Source organism: Malus domestica, chromosome 12 (assembly GCF_042453785.1).
Source record: "Malus domestica chromosome 12, GDT2T_hap1".
Taxonomy (NCBI): domain Eukaryota; kingdom Viridiplantae; phylum Streptophyta; class Magnoliopsida; order Rosales; family Rosaceae; genus Malus; species Malus domestica.
The window spans coordinates 2762837-2782383 of record NC_091672.1 but is presented as its reverse complement, the minus strand read 5'-3'; the positions used below and the strand labels follow the sequence as shown (position 1 = coordinate 2782383).

Below are 19547 nucleotides of genomic sequence, written 5' to 3'. Positions count from 1 at the left end.
AGCCTTCATACAATCACTCCCTATAGTTACCTTCATCCCTTCTCTATTATCCCTACTACTCTTTGCCATCCTTCTAGAAAATCCAATACCCCCATGTCCATCATATTGATTTGCAATATCGTCCCAAACCAAAATGCTCGACTAAACTCACACCCAAAGAAGAGGTGAGCTTTCATCAGGCTTACCATAAAGTCCACACTTGTTCACCACCCGAATCCGACGTCACTCCAAATTATGCCTCACCGCCAACCCCTTACGACTGACCTTCCAAAAAAAAAAATCGAATCTTATTCAGCACCAACATAAACCATATACTTTTCCACGTCTCTCCCAACACACTCGAGGAGCTCGGCATTCCCCCTCCTTTACGGCCAAACTCGTCGTTTTTCATCATTTCCTTTGCCATAAAATACTCGACTGCACCGAATACATCTCATTCTTCGTATAATGCCATATTTTTTTATCCTGGCACCTACTTCTGCTAATCGGAATAGTATGAATCAACTCTAGGTCCTCTGGAACCACTAGTGCTTCAACTTCATCTATCTTCCATTGCTTCCTATCATGAGAGATCAACTCACTCACCTTCAAATTAGGCGCCTTATTCTGCATCAACGGTTTGAATGAATGAGGCTTAGGGATCCATGTGTCACTAGCAATCCTGATAGATTCTCCATTACCCACCTGCCACCGAAGCCCACGGTTCAGAACCTGTCTCCCTAATAGGATACCTTTCTATCCCTAAGACGATTTATTTTGTTTTGTTGCCTAAAAAATTGATGAATTAGGAAAATACTTATCCCTTAATATCACACCAAGCACCAATCTGGAGTATGTAACACCTGCCAACTGATTTTGGCAAGCATAGCCAAATTAATTCCCATAAGGTCTCGGAACCCCAAGCCTCCCAACTTCTTACTTGCAGTCATTTTATCCCACGCCACCCAATGACAACCTTTCGTATTCGCATGTCCTCTCCACCAAAATTGAGCAATAACACATTCCATTTCCTTACAGGTACCTCATTGGCAATTTAAAACACGTCATAGCATGATTCGGCATCGCCATAGCATGATTTGGCATTGCTATAGCAACAGATTTAATCAAAATCTCCTTCCTTATCGGGGACAAGAATTGATCGGCCTATCCATCAATACGGCTCTCAATCCTTCGCCGAACTGATTCAAACACCGCTTTCTTAAAGTGCCCAAAATCAGCCTGAATCCCCAAATATTTACCAAGACCATCCCTAGCCTGAATGTTCATTCTCGCCACAATATTCTTTTTTTTCTTCTTCGAACAACCCTTACAAAAAAAATATAGAACTTTACTCCAAGTTGATAATCTGGCCAAAATCCATACCATAGTCCTCCAAAATCTTCACCCGATCCACCTCCGTTCCATCCGCTTTACAAAAGACCACCGAGTCATCTGCGAAAAATAGGTGAGTGATTGGAGTAACAGCCGTCGCCACCAGAACCCTACTAATCTGGCCCTTCATCTCATGTTTCTGGTTATATGACGAAAGCGCTTCCGCACATATAAGGAATAAAAATGGAGACATTGGATCCCCCTGCCTTAACCCCATTTCAGGTCGGAAGTAACTGGATGGTACACCATTCACCATGACACTATATGATACCGTGGAGATGCATTCACGAATCCACTCACAAAATTTAGGATGAAATCCCAAATTGCCCATAACCTCAATCAAGAAACCCCATTCCACCCGGTCATTAGCTTTTGCCATATCCAATTCAATCGCCATCCTCCCCTCCTCCCCGTCTACACCTTGTTTTAGAGGGTGTAAAATTTCATGCATTACCATAATATTGTCATGAATCTGCTGACCCGGTACAAAAGCCGACTGATTAAGATTAATAACCTGATCGATCATCGTTTTTAACCTCCTCGTCAAGACCTTAGCAATAATCTTATATACTACATTACATAAGGAAATAGGTTTCAACTCCGTCATCTTCTGTGGAGCCTTCACCTTTGGAATTAAGATTATATGAGTATGGTTAATTTTTTTAACAATCATCCTGAACGATGAAAGGCTTGCACCATATGAATTATCTCACCGTCCACCACCTCCTAATGATCCTGGAAGAATCCATCCGTAAAACCATCAGGTCTAGAAAACTTAGTAGCTGGAATCTGAAACACTGCTTCCCTGATTTCCTCGCTTAAGAATGGCCGAATAAGCTCCTCATTATCCTGATCATTTACCTTCATCTCTACACACCCCGCCACCTCCCCTCCTTGGCTAGTAGCACTAGACTTAAATAGGGAAACAAAATAATTGACTGCAATGTCTTGCATACATTCCGTATTTTTATGCCATACTCCGGAAGTATCTTTCAGCCCCTGAATCTGATTATTCCTCCTCCGTTGTACCGTTTTATCCCTTTCTAGAAGCCATGTATTCCTTGATTTCACCTTCCAATAGTATTCTTCTTCTTTAAGTGCCACTTCCAACTCATTTTCCTTCCCCTTAATATAATCATGCCGCACCCTTGGATCCACACTCCCCCTCCGTATTTCTTCCCTAAGCTCCTCAATTCTCCGCCACGAGTTCAGTTTTGTAGTCTTCTTCCACGTCCTGAGCCGGTATCATGTCCTTTTCAACTTCTTACTTACTTTAAACGCCAAATATCCTTCCACCGGTTCCCTCCACGCTTCCATAATAATCTTTCGACACTCTGACTTCTTTCCCCATCTAGAATCATATATAAACTGTCACAGTACATTCAGAATTATACCGTCAGAGGCAAGAATTTGCATAGAATGGTCTAAACCCTCCACCACTACATGGCTAATCTTCGCCAGCGGAAACATATACATCCAACCTTGGTTCGCCACCCCTTTATCCAACCTTTGTTGTATCAACCCATCATTCTGTTTGTTCCCCCACGTAAAGGGGTATCCCTCAAAGCCCAAATCAAAAAGCTCATTATCTGCCAGGAACTCTCTAAAGTCCCTTGTACTCGCCATAGATCAGTAATTCCCCCTTCTTTTTCATCATCATCCACAATGTCGTTAAAGTCGCCAATCACTATACATTTCCCCTGTGAACTACTAATCCTCTTAGTAAGCTCACACCATTGAGTTCTTCTCCGTTTATCATCTACACGGCTAACATCCTCCAATCCGAATGTAACGGATCACCACTAAAGCCCAGCTCAATAAAGAAACTATTCCACACAGCACTAGATATATTCACCTCATCTTTCCAAAAAAAAAAACGCATAGTCCTCCTCCAATACCTTTTGGTTCCACCGGTTGCATAAAATCCATTCATAACAACTTAAGTAAATACTTGTAGCGATCACTCTTATTCTTCGTCTCCAATAAGATCACTACCCTGGGGTTGTGAAGCCTCGCCTACTCCACCAAGGCATCAACTGTCAAGGAACCCTTAATTCCTTGACAGTTCCAGCATAATGTTTTCATGGTGACCGTGGAGGCCCCTCACGGTTGGTCTCCTCTGCCTAAAAAAAAATAAGAGCACGCTTGTAGCCAGAAAAGGAATTCTCTCATATCTCTGATCGAGCATACAAGCATAAGCGATTGCAGTTTTTAACTAAATAGCTAGTCGGGTTAAGTTTTGTTAGGCTAGACTAGACACGTATGCACCTTCTTTTTACTTCGACGTTGAGAAAAAGGTTGGCCAGCCAGCTACTACTATCATCATCCCCCGTCCCCTCCATTTCCTCATCTACCTCCGCAATTCGTCTCTTCCGTCTTCTGCTCTCCCTATACACGACAACAATGATAGGACCTAACTTAAACGAGTCTGAGTCTTGAGTCTCACTTTGCCCAGCTTCTGCAGAAGCTTCAACACCATCATCATCCACTTGTTGCACCCCCGATGCACCCTCACCATCTTCCATACTAACTGGATCATTCAAATTTACCATCAGACCCTGCTGCCTCCCGCCTACACCCCCATCAATATACTCCACCGGTTCCACAAAATCAAATAGCACAACATTCTCAGCTTTCGGCACTATTTCCCCTCCCTGTCCTATGAGTCTGGCATCAAAAACATGTTCCCTTGCCTTTCGAGCCTCATTTGCCTCTCTATTCCGATGCGTTATAGAACCTGCTTTACTCCCCACTCATTTTCCAGCCTTGTAGCCATTTTTATTTTGTTTTTCCAGTGATGAAGCAGTTGTTGGTATATGGTCCAGCCCATGATCAATGTTCTAGATTATTCTAGTAAGCAAGAGATGAGGCTGGAGCTTGCTAGACAATTCTAGCATGTTATTAAGTTGATGGAAAAAGCTAGAGAGTACTAGCTTCCTTGGTTGCAAATGGAAAGATCTAGAAGCTACAAGTATGTGGCTAGTCTAGATTTTTCTATGCTAGAGGTTTGAAGAATACACTAGAAACTAGTAGAATGCCAAACCCTCACCTATAAATATGGGTGTGATGTTGTAGTGAAACAACAAATCAAGAGAGTAGTGAGTAGCAAAGGATCAAGTCCAAAGCTAGAGTTCCACTCCAAGAGTGAGAGTGAGAGTGTTCCACTACACATTGTGTGAGTGAAGTTTAGTGTGATAGAAAGTGTGTGTCCTACTTTCTTGTATCCATCAAGCCTTGTCTTTGGCTTGGTAAGACTACTCTTGTTGTACTCATCTTTTCATATAGTGAAGATTGATCCTTGTTTGGTGGACGTAGGCATAAATTGCCGAACCACATAAATTTTTGGTGTCCATTTTCTACTTTACTTTGTGCATTTTCTATCTTGTAGTACCGACATTCCTAACAAGTGGTATCAGAGCCCGGTTGGCTCGTACTACGAGATGGAAGGAAGTGGCACTATGATCAAACTCACGAACTCCAATTGGGTAACATGGAAGCCAAAGATGGAGGACATTCTCTATTGCAAGGATTTGCATGAGCCAATTGAAGGAGATGCCGCTAAGCCCGAGAGCATGTCCGATGCCGAGTGGAAGAAGATGAATCGCAAGGCTATTGGCACAATTAGACAATGGGTGGATGATAGTGTTTTTCACCATGTGTCTAATGAAACCAATGCTCGCGAGTTTTGGACGAAGCTTGAGTCCTTGTTCGAGAAGAAGACCCCAGCCAAGAAAGCCTTCTTGATCAAAGAGCTCATCAATGTGAAGTACAAGGATGGTTTAAGTGTAGCAGAACACTTGAACAATTTCCAGAATATCATCAACCAGTTGGCTACTATGAAAATGACGATCGAGGACGAGCTACAAGCGCTCTTGTTACTTGGATCCTTGCCAGACAGTTGGGAGACCTTTGTGGTGAGTATAAGTAACTCTGCTTCTAATGGTGTTCTTACTCTTGATAATGTTAAAAATAGCATGCTCAATGAAGAAACAAGGAGAAAGACTTCTGGCACAGATAGCAGCCAAGTATTTGTCACAGAGAACCACGGAAGAAGCAAGAGTAGAGGGCCTAGAGGTCATGGCAGGAGTCCTAGCCGATCCAAGTCAAGGTTCAGGGGTGCATGCCACCATTGTGGCAAAGAAGGCCATATGAAGAAAAATTGTCGAGTTTGGAAGAGAGAGCAAAGGGAAGGAAACAATCAGAAGAAAGATGATACTGGCAATACCACTGCTGTCATATGTGGTGATGTACCAGAAATATTGTCTGTTGGTGAATGTCTGCATATGGGCAACTCTGACAGAGACATTGAATGGATCTTTGACAATGGAGCTTCCTTCCATGCTACGTCCAAACGGGAATTCTTCAGTACATACAAAGAAGGTGACTTTGGCATAGTGAAGATGGGGAATGAAAGCTATTCCAAAATTCTTGGAATTGGTGATATATGTCTAAGAACTAATCTCGGCTGCCAATTGATGTTGAAAGATGTGAGACATATTCCTGATATACGTCTCAATCTGATATCCATCGGTACCCTTGATCGACAAGGATATTATCACCATATTGGCGAAGGAAAATTGAAGCTTACTAAAGGCTTAATGGTGGTAGCAAGAGCACGACTTTGTTGTACGTTGTACCGGTCAAATGCCAAGGTTTTGAAAGGTGAGTTGAATGCTGTGGAAGACTCATCTCTAGACTTGTGGCATAAGAGGCTAGGCCACATGAGCGAGAAAGGCCTACAAGTTTTGGCAAAGAAGTCTCATATTCCCTTTGCCAAAGGTACGTCGTTAAACTCTTGTGAGCATTGTTTATTCGGAAAACAAAGAAGAGTTAGTTTTTCTGTTCCATCTACAAAGAAAGGAAACTTGTTAGATCTTGTTTATTCAGATGTGTGTGGTCCCATGGAAGTCGAGTCACTTGGAAGAAATAAATATTTTGTTACTTATATTGATGATGCTTCACGAAGGGTGTGGGTGTATTTGTTGAAATCCAAAGACCAGGTGTTTCAGACATTCCAGGAGTTCCATGCCATGGTGGAGAGGGAAACTGGGAAACCTCTCAAGTGCCTTCGTAGCGACAACGGCGGCGAGTACACATCTCACCAGTTTAGAGAGTATTGTGTAAAACATGGCATACGTCATGAGAAGACAGTTCCTGGAACTCCACAACATAACGGTGTTGCTGAAAGAATGAACCGAACCATCATGGAGAAAGTCAGGTGTATGTTGAGGACTGCAAAGTTATCTAAGCAGTTTTGGGGTGAAGCTGTAAGGACAGCCTGCTATTTGATCAACCGATCTCCATTAGTACCATTAGGTCTTGATGTTCCAGAGAGAGTATGGACTGGTAATGATGTGTCTTACTCTCATCTGAAGGTGTTTGGTTGCAAAGCTTTTGTGCATGTGCCCAAAGAGCAGAGATCGAAGTTAGACTACAAAGCTACACCGTGCATCTTTCTTGGTTATGGCGGTGAAGATTTTGGTTACAGATTATGGGACCCATACCAGAAGAAGTTTATCCGAAGTAGAGACGTGGTCTTTTATGAAGATCAAACAATTGGGGATTCGGATAAAGAGGCACAACCAGATGGCGCAGTCAGAGGAGTTGATCCATTAGTTTCAGATGAAGAAAGTCACGATGACATCCCTGAAGCAACTGCCAATGAAGTGCCTGCAGAATCAGATAATGCTAATCAAGAGGAGCCTGATCAAGATGTGCCAGACCATGAGATTGCTGATCAGGGGGAGCCTAGTCAAGAAGAGCAGATTCAAGGAGAACCCAATCAGGGGGAGCCTCCAGCCCTACAAGAGAATGAAGATCAGGTCAGAAGATCCATCAGAAGTCGAAGACCGTCTACCAAGTATTCTTCATCAGAGTATATCATGTTGACTAATTATGGAGAGCCCGAAACATATGAGGAGGCCAGAGCTCATAACGACAGTGACAAATGGATGAAGGCAATGGAGTCGGAGATGGATTCCTTATCAAAGAATGATACCTATGAGCTGGTGGAGCTTCCAAAGGGCAGGAAAGCATTGAAAAACAAGTGGGTGTTCAAATTGAAAAGAGACGACAACATGACAAGGTACAAGGCTCGTTTGGTTGTCAAAGGTTTTGGTCAAAAGAAAGGAGTTGACTTTGATGAGATTTTCTCACCGGTGGTGAAGATGACTTCCATTCGAGTTATCCTTGGTATGGCAGCAAGCATGGATCTTGAGCTCGAGCAGTTAGATGTTAAAACTGCATTTCTCCACGGCAATTTAGAAGATGAGATATACATGGAGCAACCCAAAGGCTTTGAAGTCAAAGGTAAAGAAAATTTGGTGTGCAAGCTCAAGAAAAGTTTATATGGTCTTAAGCAGGCTCCGAGACAGTGGAATAAGAAGTTCAACTCATTCATGGTGAGTAATGGGTACAAGAGAACTCATGCTGACTCTTGTGTCTATATCAAACAATTTTCTGGAGGTAAATTCATCATTTTGTTGCTTTATGTTGATGACATGTTGATTGTCGGTCAAGATGCTTTTATGATTAAAAAGCTCAAAGAAGAGTTATCTAAGTCCTTTGACATGAAGGACTTAGGGCCAGCCAAGCAGATTTTGGGCATGGAGATAATTCGTGACAGAAAATCCAAGAAGTTGTGGCTGTCACAAGAAAAGTATGTTGAACGGGTGCTTGAAAGGTTCAACATGAAAGCAGCCAAATCGGTAAGCTCACCTTTAGCCAATCATATCAAGTTGAGCAAAGAGTCGTGTCCAAAAACATATGAAGAAAAGGAGAAAATGGCAGTTGTTCCCTACTCTTCAGCAGTAGGAAGTATCATGTATGCAATGGTGTGCACACGGCCAGATATTGCTCATGCAGTAGGTGTGGTGAGCAGGTTTCTCTCTAATCCAGGGAAAGACCATTGGGAAGCTGTTAAGTGGATTCTCAGATATTTGAAGGGGACTTCTAAGATGTGCTTGTGCTTTGGCGGTTCCAAACCAATCTTGGAAGGATTTACAGATGCTGACATGGGAGGTGACCTGGATGGTAGAAAATCTACGTCTGGGTACTTGTTTACTTTTGCAGGGGGAGCCGTGTCTTGGCAATCCAAGTTGCAAAAGTGTGTTGCTTTGTCTACAACCGAGGCTGAATACATAGCCGTTACAGAAGCATGCAAGGAGTTGTTGTGGCTGAAGCGGTTTCTCCAAGAGTTGGGTTTGAAACAAAGTGATTATGGCGTTTATTGTGATAGTCAGAGTGCTCTGGATTTGAGCAAGAACACTGCATACCATTCACGCACCAAGCACATTGATATTCGTTATCACTGGATTAGAGATGCTATCGAGAACAAGATGCTACAGCTGAAGAAGATTCATACCGATAATAATTCTTCAGACATGTTGACAAAGGTGGTCACAAAATCAAAGTTGGAATTCTGCATTAAGGCTGCTGGGATGGACTCCAGGTAACTTGGAGTCATGATCGGAATTCCTCCCTCATGGACTGGAGGGGGAGATTGTTGGTATATGGTCCAGCCCATGATCAATGTTCTAGATTATTCTAGTAAGCAAGAGATGAGGCTGGAGCTTGCTAGACAATTCTAGCATGTTATTAAGTTGATGGAAAAAGCTAGAGAGTACTAGCTTCCTTGGTTGCAAATGGAAAGATCTAGAAGCTACAAGTATGTGGCTAGTCTAGATTTTTCTATGCTAGAGGTTTGAAGAATACACTAGAAACTAGTAGAATGCCAAACCCTCACCTATAAATATGGGTGTGATGTTGTAGTGAAACAACAAATCAAGAGAGTAGTGAGTAGCAAAGGATCAAGTCCAAAGCTAGAGTTCCACTCCAAGAGTGAGAGTGAGAGTGTTCCACTACACATTGTGTGAGTGAAGTTTAGTGTGATAGAAAGTGTGTGTCCTACTTTCTTGTATCCATCAAGCCTTGTCTTTGGCTTGGTAAGACTACTCTTGTTGTACTCATCTTTTCATATAGTGAAGATTGATCCTTGTTTGGTGGACGTAGGCATAAATTGCCGAACCACATAAATTTTTGGTGTCCATTTTCTACTTTACTTTGTGCATTTTCTATCTTGTAGTACCGACATTCCTAACAGCAGTATCATCCAACTTTCCCCCAGATGTACGATCAGACCGTCTACCCTTCTGCCTCACGCGACCTCCTGCATATCGTAATCCCTCTTCCTCATGCACCTTCTCGTGGTTCACTTCCCCACCACGCCACAACTCCCATGTTCTCCCACTGTCTTCCCCCGTGCTATTGTAAAACTTAAGAACGCTCTAGAGTTCACTTTAATTGCATACCTTTTCAAAGAGAGGCTGCATGTATTTATATTCCATTTCAGATTACATCAGGGAAAGCAATCCCTATTTACAAGGCTATTCAAAACTTCAAAGATTACAACAAACTATACAAAGGATATATATCCCAGAAACAACAAACATTTGAAAGAGTTGTAACCTAAGCTAACTCTGCATGGATAAGAGTTTAGAGTGATCACAACTGCCTGAAGTCTCGGAAGCAAGAGTCTCACACTGACTTGGTCTAACAGCCCCCCGCAAGCTGACAGGGGAAGGAACAACTGGAAACTTGGAAACAAGAAGCTTGAACCTTGTTGATGACAATCCCTTTGTGAACAGATCAGCAACCTGATCTTGAGAACATATGTAATTAACAAGTAACTGACGTCGAACCACATTCTCTCGAACGTAATGATAATCAACCTCTAAGTGCTTTGTCCGTGAGTGAAACACGGGATTAGAAACAAAAGCAATTGAAGAAATATTGTCGCACCAAATTGTGGGTGTGTCAAGATGCAAGTACAAATCTCAAAATAGAGACCTGAGCCACGAAATTTCTGCAGTTGTGTAAGCAAGCTACCTATATTCAGCTTCAGAACTGGACCTACTAACAGTCTTTTGCTTCTTAGAACTCCACGACACGAGATTGGACCCAAAATAAACACAGAAACCACCAGTTGAATGTCGGGTATCTGGATTACCAGCATAATCAGCATCAGAATAAGCTATGAGATGAGCAAAACCAGGGTTATAGACAAGACCATGATTGTAGGTGGCTTTTACATAACGAAGAATCCTCTTTACTGCCTGCCAATGTGTAGTCTTTGGAGAATGCATGAACTGACATACCTGGTTCACAGCATAGGAAAGGTCCGGTCGCGTGATTGTCAAATATTGTAAGGCACCCACAACATTACGGTACATCTCTGGATTGTTGTGTGGCTCACCATCATAGGTACTAAGCTTGTGGCCACTAGGAACTGGAGTAAAAATTGGTTTGACATCCAAAAATTTTGTACATTTCAGCAAATCCAAAGCATATTTTGCCTGATTGAGATGCATTTGTTGACCAAAATAATTAACTTCCACCCCCAAAAAATAATGGAGTGGACCCAAGTCCTTCATTGAGAATAAAGTACCCAATTTCTTGATCAAGCTCGACATGTGGCAAGAACTATTTCCTGTCAACAGGATGTCATCTACATAAATCAATAAGATCAAATAGACCCCATGGTGATTGAAAACAAATAAACTGTAATCACAAGTTGAACCGTGAAACCCTAATTGCAGTAGAAACTCTAAAAATCGATGGAACCACGCTCGGGGAGCTTGTTTCAAGCCATATATGCTGCGTTGTAATTTACACACATGATTTGGATATTGCTGATCAACAAAGCCAGTAGGTTGGCGCATATATACATCCTCCTTTAAAAATCCATGCAAAAAGGCGTTCTGTACATCCAGTTGTTTTATATGCCACCTTTTTTAAACTGCTAAACTGAGGACAAGTCGGATGGTGATGTGCTTGACCACAGGACTAAAAGTCTCTGTGTAATCAATTCCAGACTGTTGATGAAATCCATTGGCAACCAACATGGCCTTGTGCCTCTCCACCGAGCCATCTGCTCATTTTTGTATCTTGAACACCCATTTGTTTGGCAACAGATTAATTTTAAGATGATAAGGAACAAGTTTTCACGTACCACAACGTTGCAAACCATTAAACTCTTGAACCATGGCATCCTGCCATGCTTTATTCTTCACTGCCTGACTAAAACACGTTGGTTCAACAGAAGAAGCGTCAGTAGAAACATGCAACGCACATTTAGGATTAGGTTTTAGTATTCCTGACTGCGAACGAGTTGTCATTCGTTGCAGTGGTGCAGAGGGCTGACTCATCTGGGTATGGGCACGCTCTGAAGATGGTATGGGCGGATGTACGGTTGGTTCAGAAACTAGTGCATGCTCATTTAAATTAGGATTAGTGGAGATGGGGTACGGTGAAGATAAGGTAGGTAGCGGATTTATAGGCTGTGATAATGTTGGACTTTGTGGAGGGTTTGTCAAATCAATGGCAGTGGTAATTGATTGAGGCAAGGACACTAAGTTATGGGATGAAGTCAGCGAGTTGGTGGAAGAGGCGGACACTACAATAGGAAAAGTAAACAAAAGATCAGGAGATGTAGCAGTACCTATTTGATCAACGTTTTCCCGTGGAGATGTGAGTTCCTTAAATGGAAATGAATCCTCATCGAATAGAACATGGCGAGACAAATATATTCGTCTCGTGGACAAGTCCAGACATTTGTACCCTTGATGGTTCAGTGAGTAACCTAAAAACACACACGGTTTTGACTTGGGTTGAAGTTTATTTTGTGAATAAGGCACAAGCCAAGGAAAACACTTACAACCAAATACCTTAAGCGTCTCATATTTTGGAAATTTGCCAAACAATTTTTCATAGGGTGATTTATATGACAAAATCCGCGTTGGCAGTCTATTAATTAAATAAGTTGCCGTTAAACAAGCGTCAGACCAATATTTGTTTGAAATATGAGAATGAGAAAGCATGACAATACCAGTTTCGACAATATGTCGATGTTTTCTCTCTGCAATACCATTTTGCTCAGGATGTTTTGGGCACGAAAACCTTTGAGAAATTCCATGTTTTGCAAGAAAATTTTGAAAAACACGACTTTTGTACTCTCCTCCTTCATCACACTGAAAAATTTTAATGGACGTATTGAACATATTTTCCACTTTAGATTTAAAAGTGACAAAGATGTCAAACACTTCAGACTTATTTTTTATGGGAAAAATCCAAGAGTATCGAGAAAAATCATCCACAAACAAAACATAATATTTAAAACCTTCAATTGAAACAACTGGAGAACACCAAACATCTGAATGTAAAATTTGGAAAGGAAATTGGGAAACAGACTCAGAAGCACTAAATGGGAGTTTAGTACTCTTTCCTAAGGGACATGATTGACAAAACATTACATCAGAAGTACCATGAATTGGTACTCGTTTATTTGAAACCAAATACTTAATAATAGACGACGCAGGATGACCAAGGCGTGAATGCCATTTTTAGGCCGAGACTCGAATGCCTACACACACTGCAATAGGGTAATTGAACTGTCCACCGCCATCAGAAAATGGGTATAAGCCATTCTCACATCTCCCGTGGAAAAGCGTCTTCCGGGTCTTGAGGTCCTTAACAAGGAAAAAATGAGGAAAGATAAGTAAATAACAATTATTATCTAGAGTAAACCTATGGGCAGAAATAATATTGGTTGAGGCAGTGGGACATCTTAAAATATTTTTTAATTCAAATGAGCAAGACTGAGTTTGAATTCTATTTAAACCAAGATGAGAGATAGAAAGACCAATATCATTACCTACACCACCAACATTCTCATTACCATTATATTATTTCGGATTGATCAAATTTTGAAGATCTGGAGTCACATGTGCATTAGCACCTGTGTCAAGCAGCCACTGTCCATTAGGTTGCTTGTTGATGGTGACCGGAGATGTGGCCATAGCAGTAAGTCTCTTAGCTGGAATGCGCCCTTCATATGCTACATTCATTCTTTGATAACAATCTAGGGTAGGGTGCCCTTGTTTTCCACAGATTTGACAAGTGAGTCTGTCACCTGTAGCCGTGATATTCTCACCATTGCAGGCCGAGTTGGGCCTTTGATTATTGTTGCGAGGAAAGAAACCTCGCTGGTGGGTAGCACCACCACCTCGTGCAGACGGAGACACACCGCGTCCATTACCTCAAAGTCGTCCACCACGACCTCTTGCAGTCACAAATGCATTCACAGGAGCAGTCTCCACAGCATGAGCCATTTGCTAAGCCATTCTCCTCTCCGTGGTGAGTAGGAGAGCGTCAAGTGTAGGGTACGTGATTGGAGTGTCACGTGCATGTGCAGCACTCACAGTCATTTCATAGGCAGGACCCAGATTGTTCAAGATAATCTAGACAAGCTCATCATCATTCACTGGTTGCCCAGCTAGGGCAAGGTTATCAGAAATCGAGTTCATTCGATCCAGGTAATCATCAATAGACATATCACCTTTTTTTTTGTCTGCATCAGTTCATTCCGAAGAAACAAGATGCGATTTTGGGACGAGGAAGCATACCTTTGCTCGAGAGCCTCCCAGGTATCACGAGAGCATCGCTTGCTGGCCATGACAGACAGCACAGATGGCGTGAGGGAGCCATTTATCCAACTCAGTATCATTTGATCATGATGGACCCAGGTTGTGTATGCGGGATTGATGGCAGCAGCACCAGGAAGCTGTTTGGGAGGACATGCGATGGACCCATCTACATAACCCATCAGGTCACGACTCCTGAGGATTGGTAGGATCTGAGCCAACCATAGAGGATAGTTGGTTCGATCCAGTTTGATATTGACGACTGTAGTCATGGACGAGAAGGAGTTCATAGCAGGTATTGTGGGGTTGGGAGGGTTGGGAATGGAGGTGTCTAGGGTTGCAGCACCGTTGGAACTATCAGCCATTGGAAAAAAAATTGGATCTGTGTCGTTGGACTCGCTAGGGCTCTGATACCATGTAAAACTTAAGAACGCTATAGAGTTCACTTTAATTGCATACCTTTTCAAATAGAGGCTGCATGTATTTATATTCCATTTCAGATTACATCATGGAAAGCAATCCTATTTACAAGGCTATTCAAAACTTCAAAGATTACAACAAACTATACAAAGGATATATATCCCAGAAAAACAACAAACATTTGAAAGAGTTGTAACCTAAGCTAACTCTGCATGGATAAGAGTTTAGAGTGATCACAACTGCCTGAAGTCTCGGAAGCAAGAGTCTCACACTGACTTGGTCTAACAGCTATGGCTACCAGACCTCTGTGACGGTGATCTAATTGCTTTGCCCCGCATATCAGTCCGCGCCTCCAAGCCTTCATACGGCAATGTACCCTCTAGACCTCGGTTGTCCCCAACCTTATCCATACCTTGCTGCCCACGAATCCCATGCGCCGCACATGCTCTACCCCCATGTCTAAGCTTTCCACAATAGAAGAAATAATTGGGCAATCTTTCGTATCGAAATTCAACCCACACCCGACCTTCAACGAGAACGTAACCATCAGACCTCTCATCAATGGTTCCCTTAGATTGAATCGAATACGAACACGTAAAAACCTACCAATACATTCCCGACTTGCTGATTTATCCAGCGTTAATATCGTGCCAATCTTCCCCCCAATTGCCAAAGCCACCGTCGCCGTCATACTCATCTCTACTATGATAATACATATGCCATTGCTCTGACAAGAAATCATGTGTTCCATCAAAGAACAAAGCACATTGGAAGAAGATATCATAACATTCGACAAACACTGCAGTCAAACATCATCAAGCTAATCTATTGTAAATTAGAAGATCAGCTTGCTGATATTTTTCACCAAGGCACTTCCCAAAGATCGATTCTGCACACTCAAAGAGAAGCTTGGAGTTAAACCAGCTACTAGCTTAGAAGGGAGTGTTGGTGGATAAGCATGGTAGCTGGATCGCAGATGCATAGCAGCTGAAGAATGGAAGAAGGAAATGGAGTTCAAATGGTTCTAAGTGCTAGAGCAGTTGATATTCAAATAATGTAATGTACGAATAGGATTATATCATCTCTATGGTGTATACTTTGCCACATGTCTAGTTTGCTAAAAGTTAAATGGAAACATGTGTTGTGCATGTGAACAGTCACACTGCAAGTGTGTGTGTATGGGCATGCAATGGCTATAAATCCCACCATGTAAGCCGACTTTGGTGTATCGAATCCAAGGTAGATTCAAGGAGATATGTACTCCTTTCTTCTATGAATTTCATCTTCCATATATCTTCTTCAATCTCATTTCAATTACTTGTTGAATTGATTACAAATACAATTAAGCCTAAAACTATCCAAAACACTAACACTATTTGCACAATTTGATCTATCAATTTCCACCTGATACCAAATTTGCAAGTGTACCAAACACAACGATACAGCTCCAAGTTTGTTCAAAACCTTAAAAGCAAAATTTACAAGGTTTAAGCTTCTGTTCACAAAATCTTTTGAAAAATACAGAACCACCTTTGCACATCATCTCTGCTGTTTCTTCCGAAAGACAATTTTGGCAGCGGAGACTTTCTTGCTTTGATTTACTCTTTTTATGACATATGACTGGTGGGGTAAATAGAATATGAACATTTTCTCCAAACGCCGAGCTTGCTCAAGAATATACCTTGCTAACTCCATGGCATTGAACCCGTTGGAAAGCTCTATTGTTACCTCCTTAAGCTGATCTGTAAAATTCAGGTTCTGGGATTTCCAGTATTTCCTATTACATCCGCGTGCCTGAAAACACAAAAGCCAAATCAATAGGGGAAAAAAAAAAAACCATTCCAAAATACACGAAAAGTAGCAATATGAATACAAACTATGAAACAAGGAAGTGCCAGTCCCTGAACTAGCGTACATTTGTGTGTGTGTGTGTGAAGAGAGAGAGAGAGAGAGAGAGAGAGAGAGAGAGAGAGAGAGAGAGAGAGAGAGAGAGAGAGAGTCAACTTCGACTTTTAACTTACTTTAGGTTTATGGAAGAGTAAGGAAAGGTCAGATTCTATTTGCAATGTATTCAAATTAGAAATTCCTCTCAGAAGAGATACCATTGCTGGGACTAGGTCATCACTCAAGCTCGTAATGCGCAAACCCAAGTAAGAAACATTATCGAACGGCAGGGGCATGGAAACTTCCTTGAACAAAGCCTGCAATATTATATAGGCGACTCTTAAACAGATGAAAGTATCCCTTAAAGCCTATAAGATAATACAGCAGCAAAGCTACAAAGTTGAGCAAAACACAATTGTTCAAGAAATATGCCTAATCATCAATTGTTCATATATTCAAGCCCATATAATACTTCCAAATTCATAGGTCAAATCAATTGCTTCATACTTTTTGTAAGGTTTATACTTTGAGATGAGAGACATGAGGAAGAGAAGCGGAACCATAGATAACAATGCAATCTATTCTTCGTCCCTCTCTTCAACCCTGTGCACGGGCATTACTCCATTAATTTTCATTCCGTTCGATGTCTCTACTATAGTAAAACCAAAGATATTCAATTTTAAAACCACTTTGTAGTTTAAGAAACACAAATTAGCTATCTATTATCGGCGTGTCATAACCCCATAGCCAAGATATGTTCCATGTAATATCCTATTATAGATCCCAAAACAAATACAATGTGCTCAATCAAATTTCTTGTTATGGCCAAAAGAGAATATTAGTCTGCAGGGTAGTGCATCTTTACCTTAATGGTCTCGTGGCTTAGAAGAAGAACTTTAACCCTGCATATACTGCAAAGAAACTCGGATGCGTTGTCAAAGTTATCACAGATATCTCTCCTAGGCTTCAAAAAAATCTCTGCCTTTTCTAAACACATTAATTCCCTGAGATTCTGGCGGTTCAATAAATTCCCAATCCATTTGAAATATTTGAGATTTGGAGCAGAAATAGTTAATGATCTGCTGCCAGGATGAAAATATTCCCACTTAACATGTATATCTTCAAGTTTCTCACCTGAGATATTAAGATGGCAGGTGTCATTATGAGCCGAAACAAACCTAAATGATTCCAAAGATGAGCTTTCAATGGTGATATTTACTGCTGCAACATGATAAAGCTGCAACTCCTTGATACATTTGCACGAATTTGAGATCCATTTGGAAAAGCTGTCATCTATTTGAACATAACTCAAGTTTAAGTGTTGGAGATTAGTGGAACCGGCAAAGGAGGGAACTTTAAGAACTGTATACAGAGTCACAATCAGAGATCTCAAAGACCCGCAAAGAAAGATGCAAGATGGTAATTCAAACGAAGCCATATCATTTTTGTATACCCTCAACTGAAGATCAAGCACTTCAACATTACACCTTGCTGCAATGTGGATCCACGTGATCACTCGGAAAATCTCATCAGGTAAGCTTGAACAGAGATTCAAATGTACTTGAAACTTCTGTACCTTATTACCTCCGCGAAGAATCAAAAACCTATCGAAAGAATTCAGCAAGTTTAATTGGCCCTGCTTATCTCCTCCATAGTACGATGACCAAAATTTCAATGACGGGGTTGAGAGATAAAGCCCTCTGCATCTTTTAGACAGGCTGCCTACTCGAATGAGTTCTTTTAAAGAGACAAGTGAAAGAATCTGATGAGCGACTTCATCTGGAAGATTACTAAACCTGTCTACTACACTCTCGGGACAAGCTCCTTGAGCTTGAGAATTCGCAATAGCCAATAACTTATCCTTGCGTTCCATGACACACTAAGATTTCCTTCTGTTTTGGTAAGAGCACCTACCTAGTAGCTACACCTACAAAGATTAAGGACAAGAAAACAAGATTAATGCAAATATTTGAGTATTTCCTCTCTAATCTAGATATAATCTGAACACAAATGTGTCAATTTTTCAGGGGAATTTTGGTTTCTTTGAATGAATTTAGGAGACAAATACTTGCAACAAATCGTAAAAAAGCCTCACATACCATCTGTAAATTAAATTCAAAAATTTGTGATACAGAAAACACCATAAGAGCGTTTACCCATTTGTCCGACGTCGTCAATATCACGCGTATCACAAATATAAATAAAACGAAATAAAGTTTGAAGCTTTGTCCATCAATGGCATCCCAAATCTTCCAATTGATTACCAAAAAGAAAAGCAGAAGCAGAAAACAAGTAGAAGATGGGCTTACCCAGAAGTCATTCACCGCAAAAGCCTCTGTTCGAAATCGCGGTTAATCGCACGCAAACAAGAAACAACCCCATCAAAATTTTCTGGAAAAGCCGCTGTCAGAAAAGCTATTTAAGTCGAAATTTCTGGAAAAAGCTATTTATTAGGAGAGGGAAAATGAAAATAAATGTGCGCGTTTCTTCATTTGGCTACCGCCTAGTTAACATGAGAGACATTTTTCTTGCTTGGGTGGGCCTACTGTTATGTGTTTGGGCTGGGTTTGGGCCCTCGGCTTCGTAAGAACATTTTTAAAAGAGATGTAAATTTTAAAATACTAAATTAATATTTGATGATTTATGCGGTAATTAGATATTGTTTGAGGTGTAATCAAATTAAGATTTGAAAATTTCTTAAAAAATTTTAAAATCAGCTTATAGTCAATTAGGATTTTAAAGGACATTAAAATCCTGGTGTAGTCCAAGTAAGATTTAACATGATTTAAAATAAGGAAAACTAATGAAAATGAATTGAAAACTTTGAGTTTTAATAATAAGGACAAAATAAAGACTAAAGTGAATAGTACCAGGATTGAGTTTTTAGTGTAAAAATGTGATTTTTTGTTAAAATGGATAGTACATGGAACTTTTCGTTAAAGTTCATTTAAAATAATACATTTAAATTCAGGTGTAGTCATTTATGATTCTATAGGTATTCAAAATGTAATAGATTTTGAAGGATTTCATTAGTATTGGGTTTTGTAGGATTTGAGAGCCAATTTATGCATAACAAAGGCTATGAAGAATCTCATCTCCAACCCTAGGATTTCTTTCAAGCTTCTCTTCAAACTGGCTTCTCTCTTATCACGCTCTCGATGCCGTACTCCTGCGACACCTTGTTCTTCTCCGAGGCGTCCACCTTGGCAAATTACATCTTCAGCCTTGAGCTTGGTAGCTGCCGTCGCGGGGTTTTGAGGGGCCTGTCAGTGTCTGCACCACGACGCTGGTTTTAGCAGGGGTTTATAGAGACTGAAGGAGTAAGGAAGGAAGACTGGAGCAGTCAAGGTGCGGTGCGACATCGTCTGAGAGAGGTACCGTTGCAGTTGTTGC

General features: G+C 41.1%; 2 protein-coding genes across 2 annotated transcripts; both read right to left on the bottom strand.

Moving 5' to 3' along the window:
- Positions 1-1327: 1327 nt before the first annotated feature.
- On the bottom strand, positions 1328-1897 carry LOC139190106 (secreted RxLR effector protein 78-like). The gene has a single exon (XM_070809857.1). The coding sequence runs from the start codon at positions 1895-1897 to the stop codon at positions 1328-1330; it is 570 nt and encodes a 189-aa protein (XP_070665958.1).
- Positions 1898-15565: 13668 nt separating this feature from the next.
- On the bottom strand, positions 15566-18659 carry LOC139190007 (F-box/LRR-repeat protein At4g14103-like). The gene is made up of 4 exons (XM_070809584.1): positions 18464-18659; positions 17020-18081; positions 16292-16471; positions 15566-16064 (listed from the first exon to the last, which is right to left on the bottom strand). The coding sequence occupies exons 2-4, from the start codon at positions 18025-18027 to the stop codon at positions 15810-15812; spliced, it is 1443 nt and encodes a 480-aa protein (XP_070665685.1). The 5' UTR covers positions 18028-18081; positions 18464-18659; the 3' UTR covers positions 15566-15809.
- Between the last annotated feature and the right edge of the window lie 888 nt (positions 18660-19547).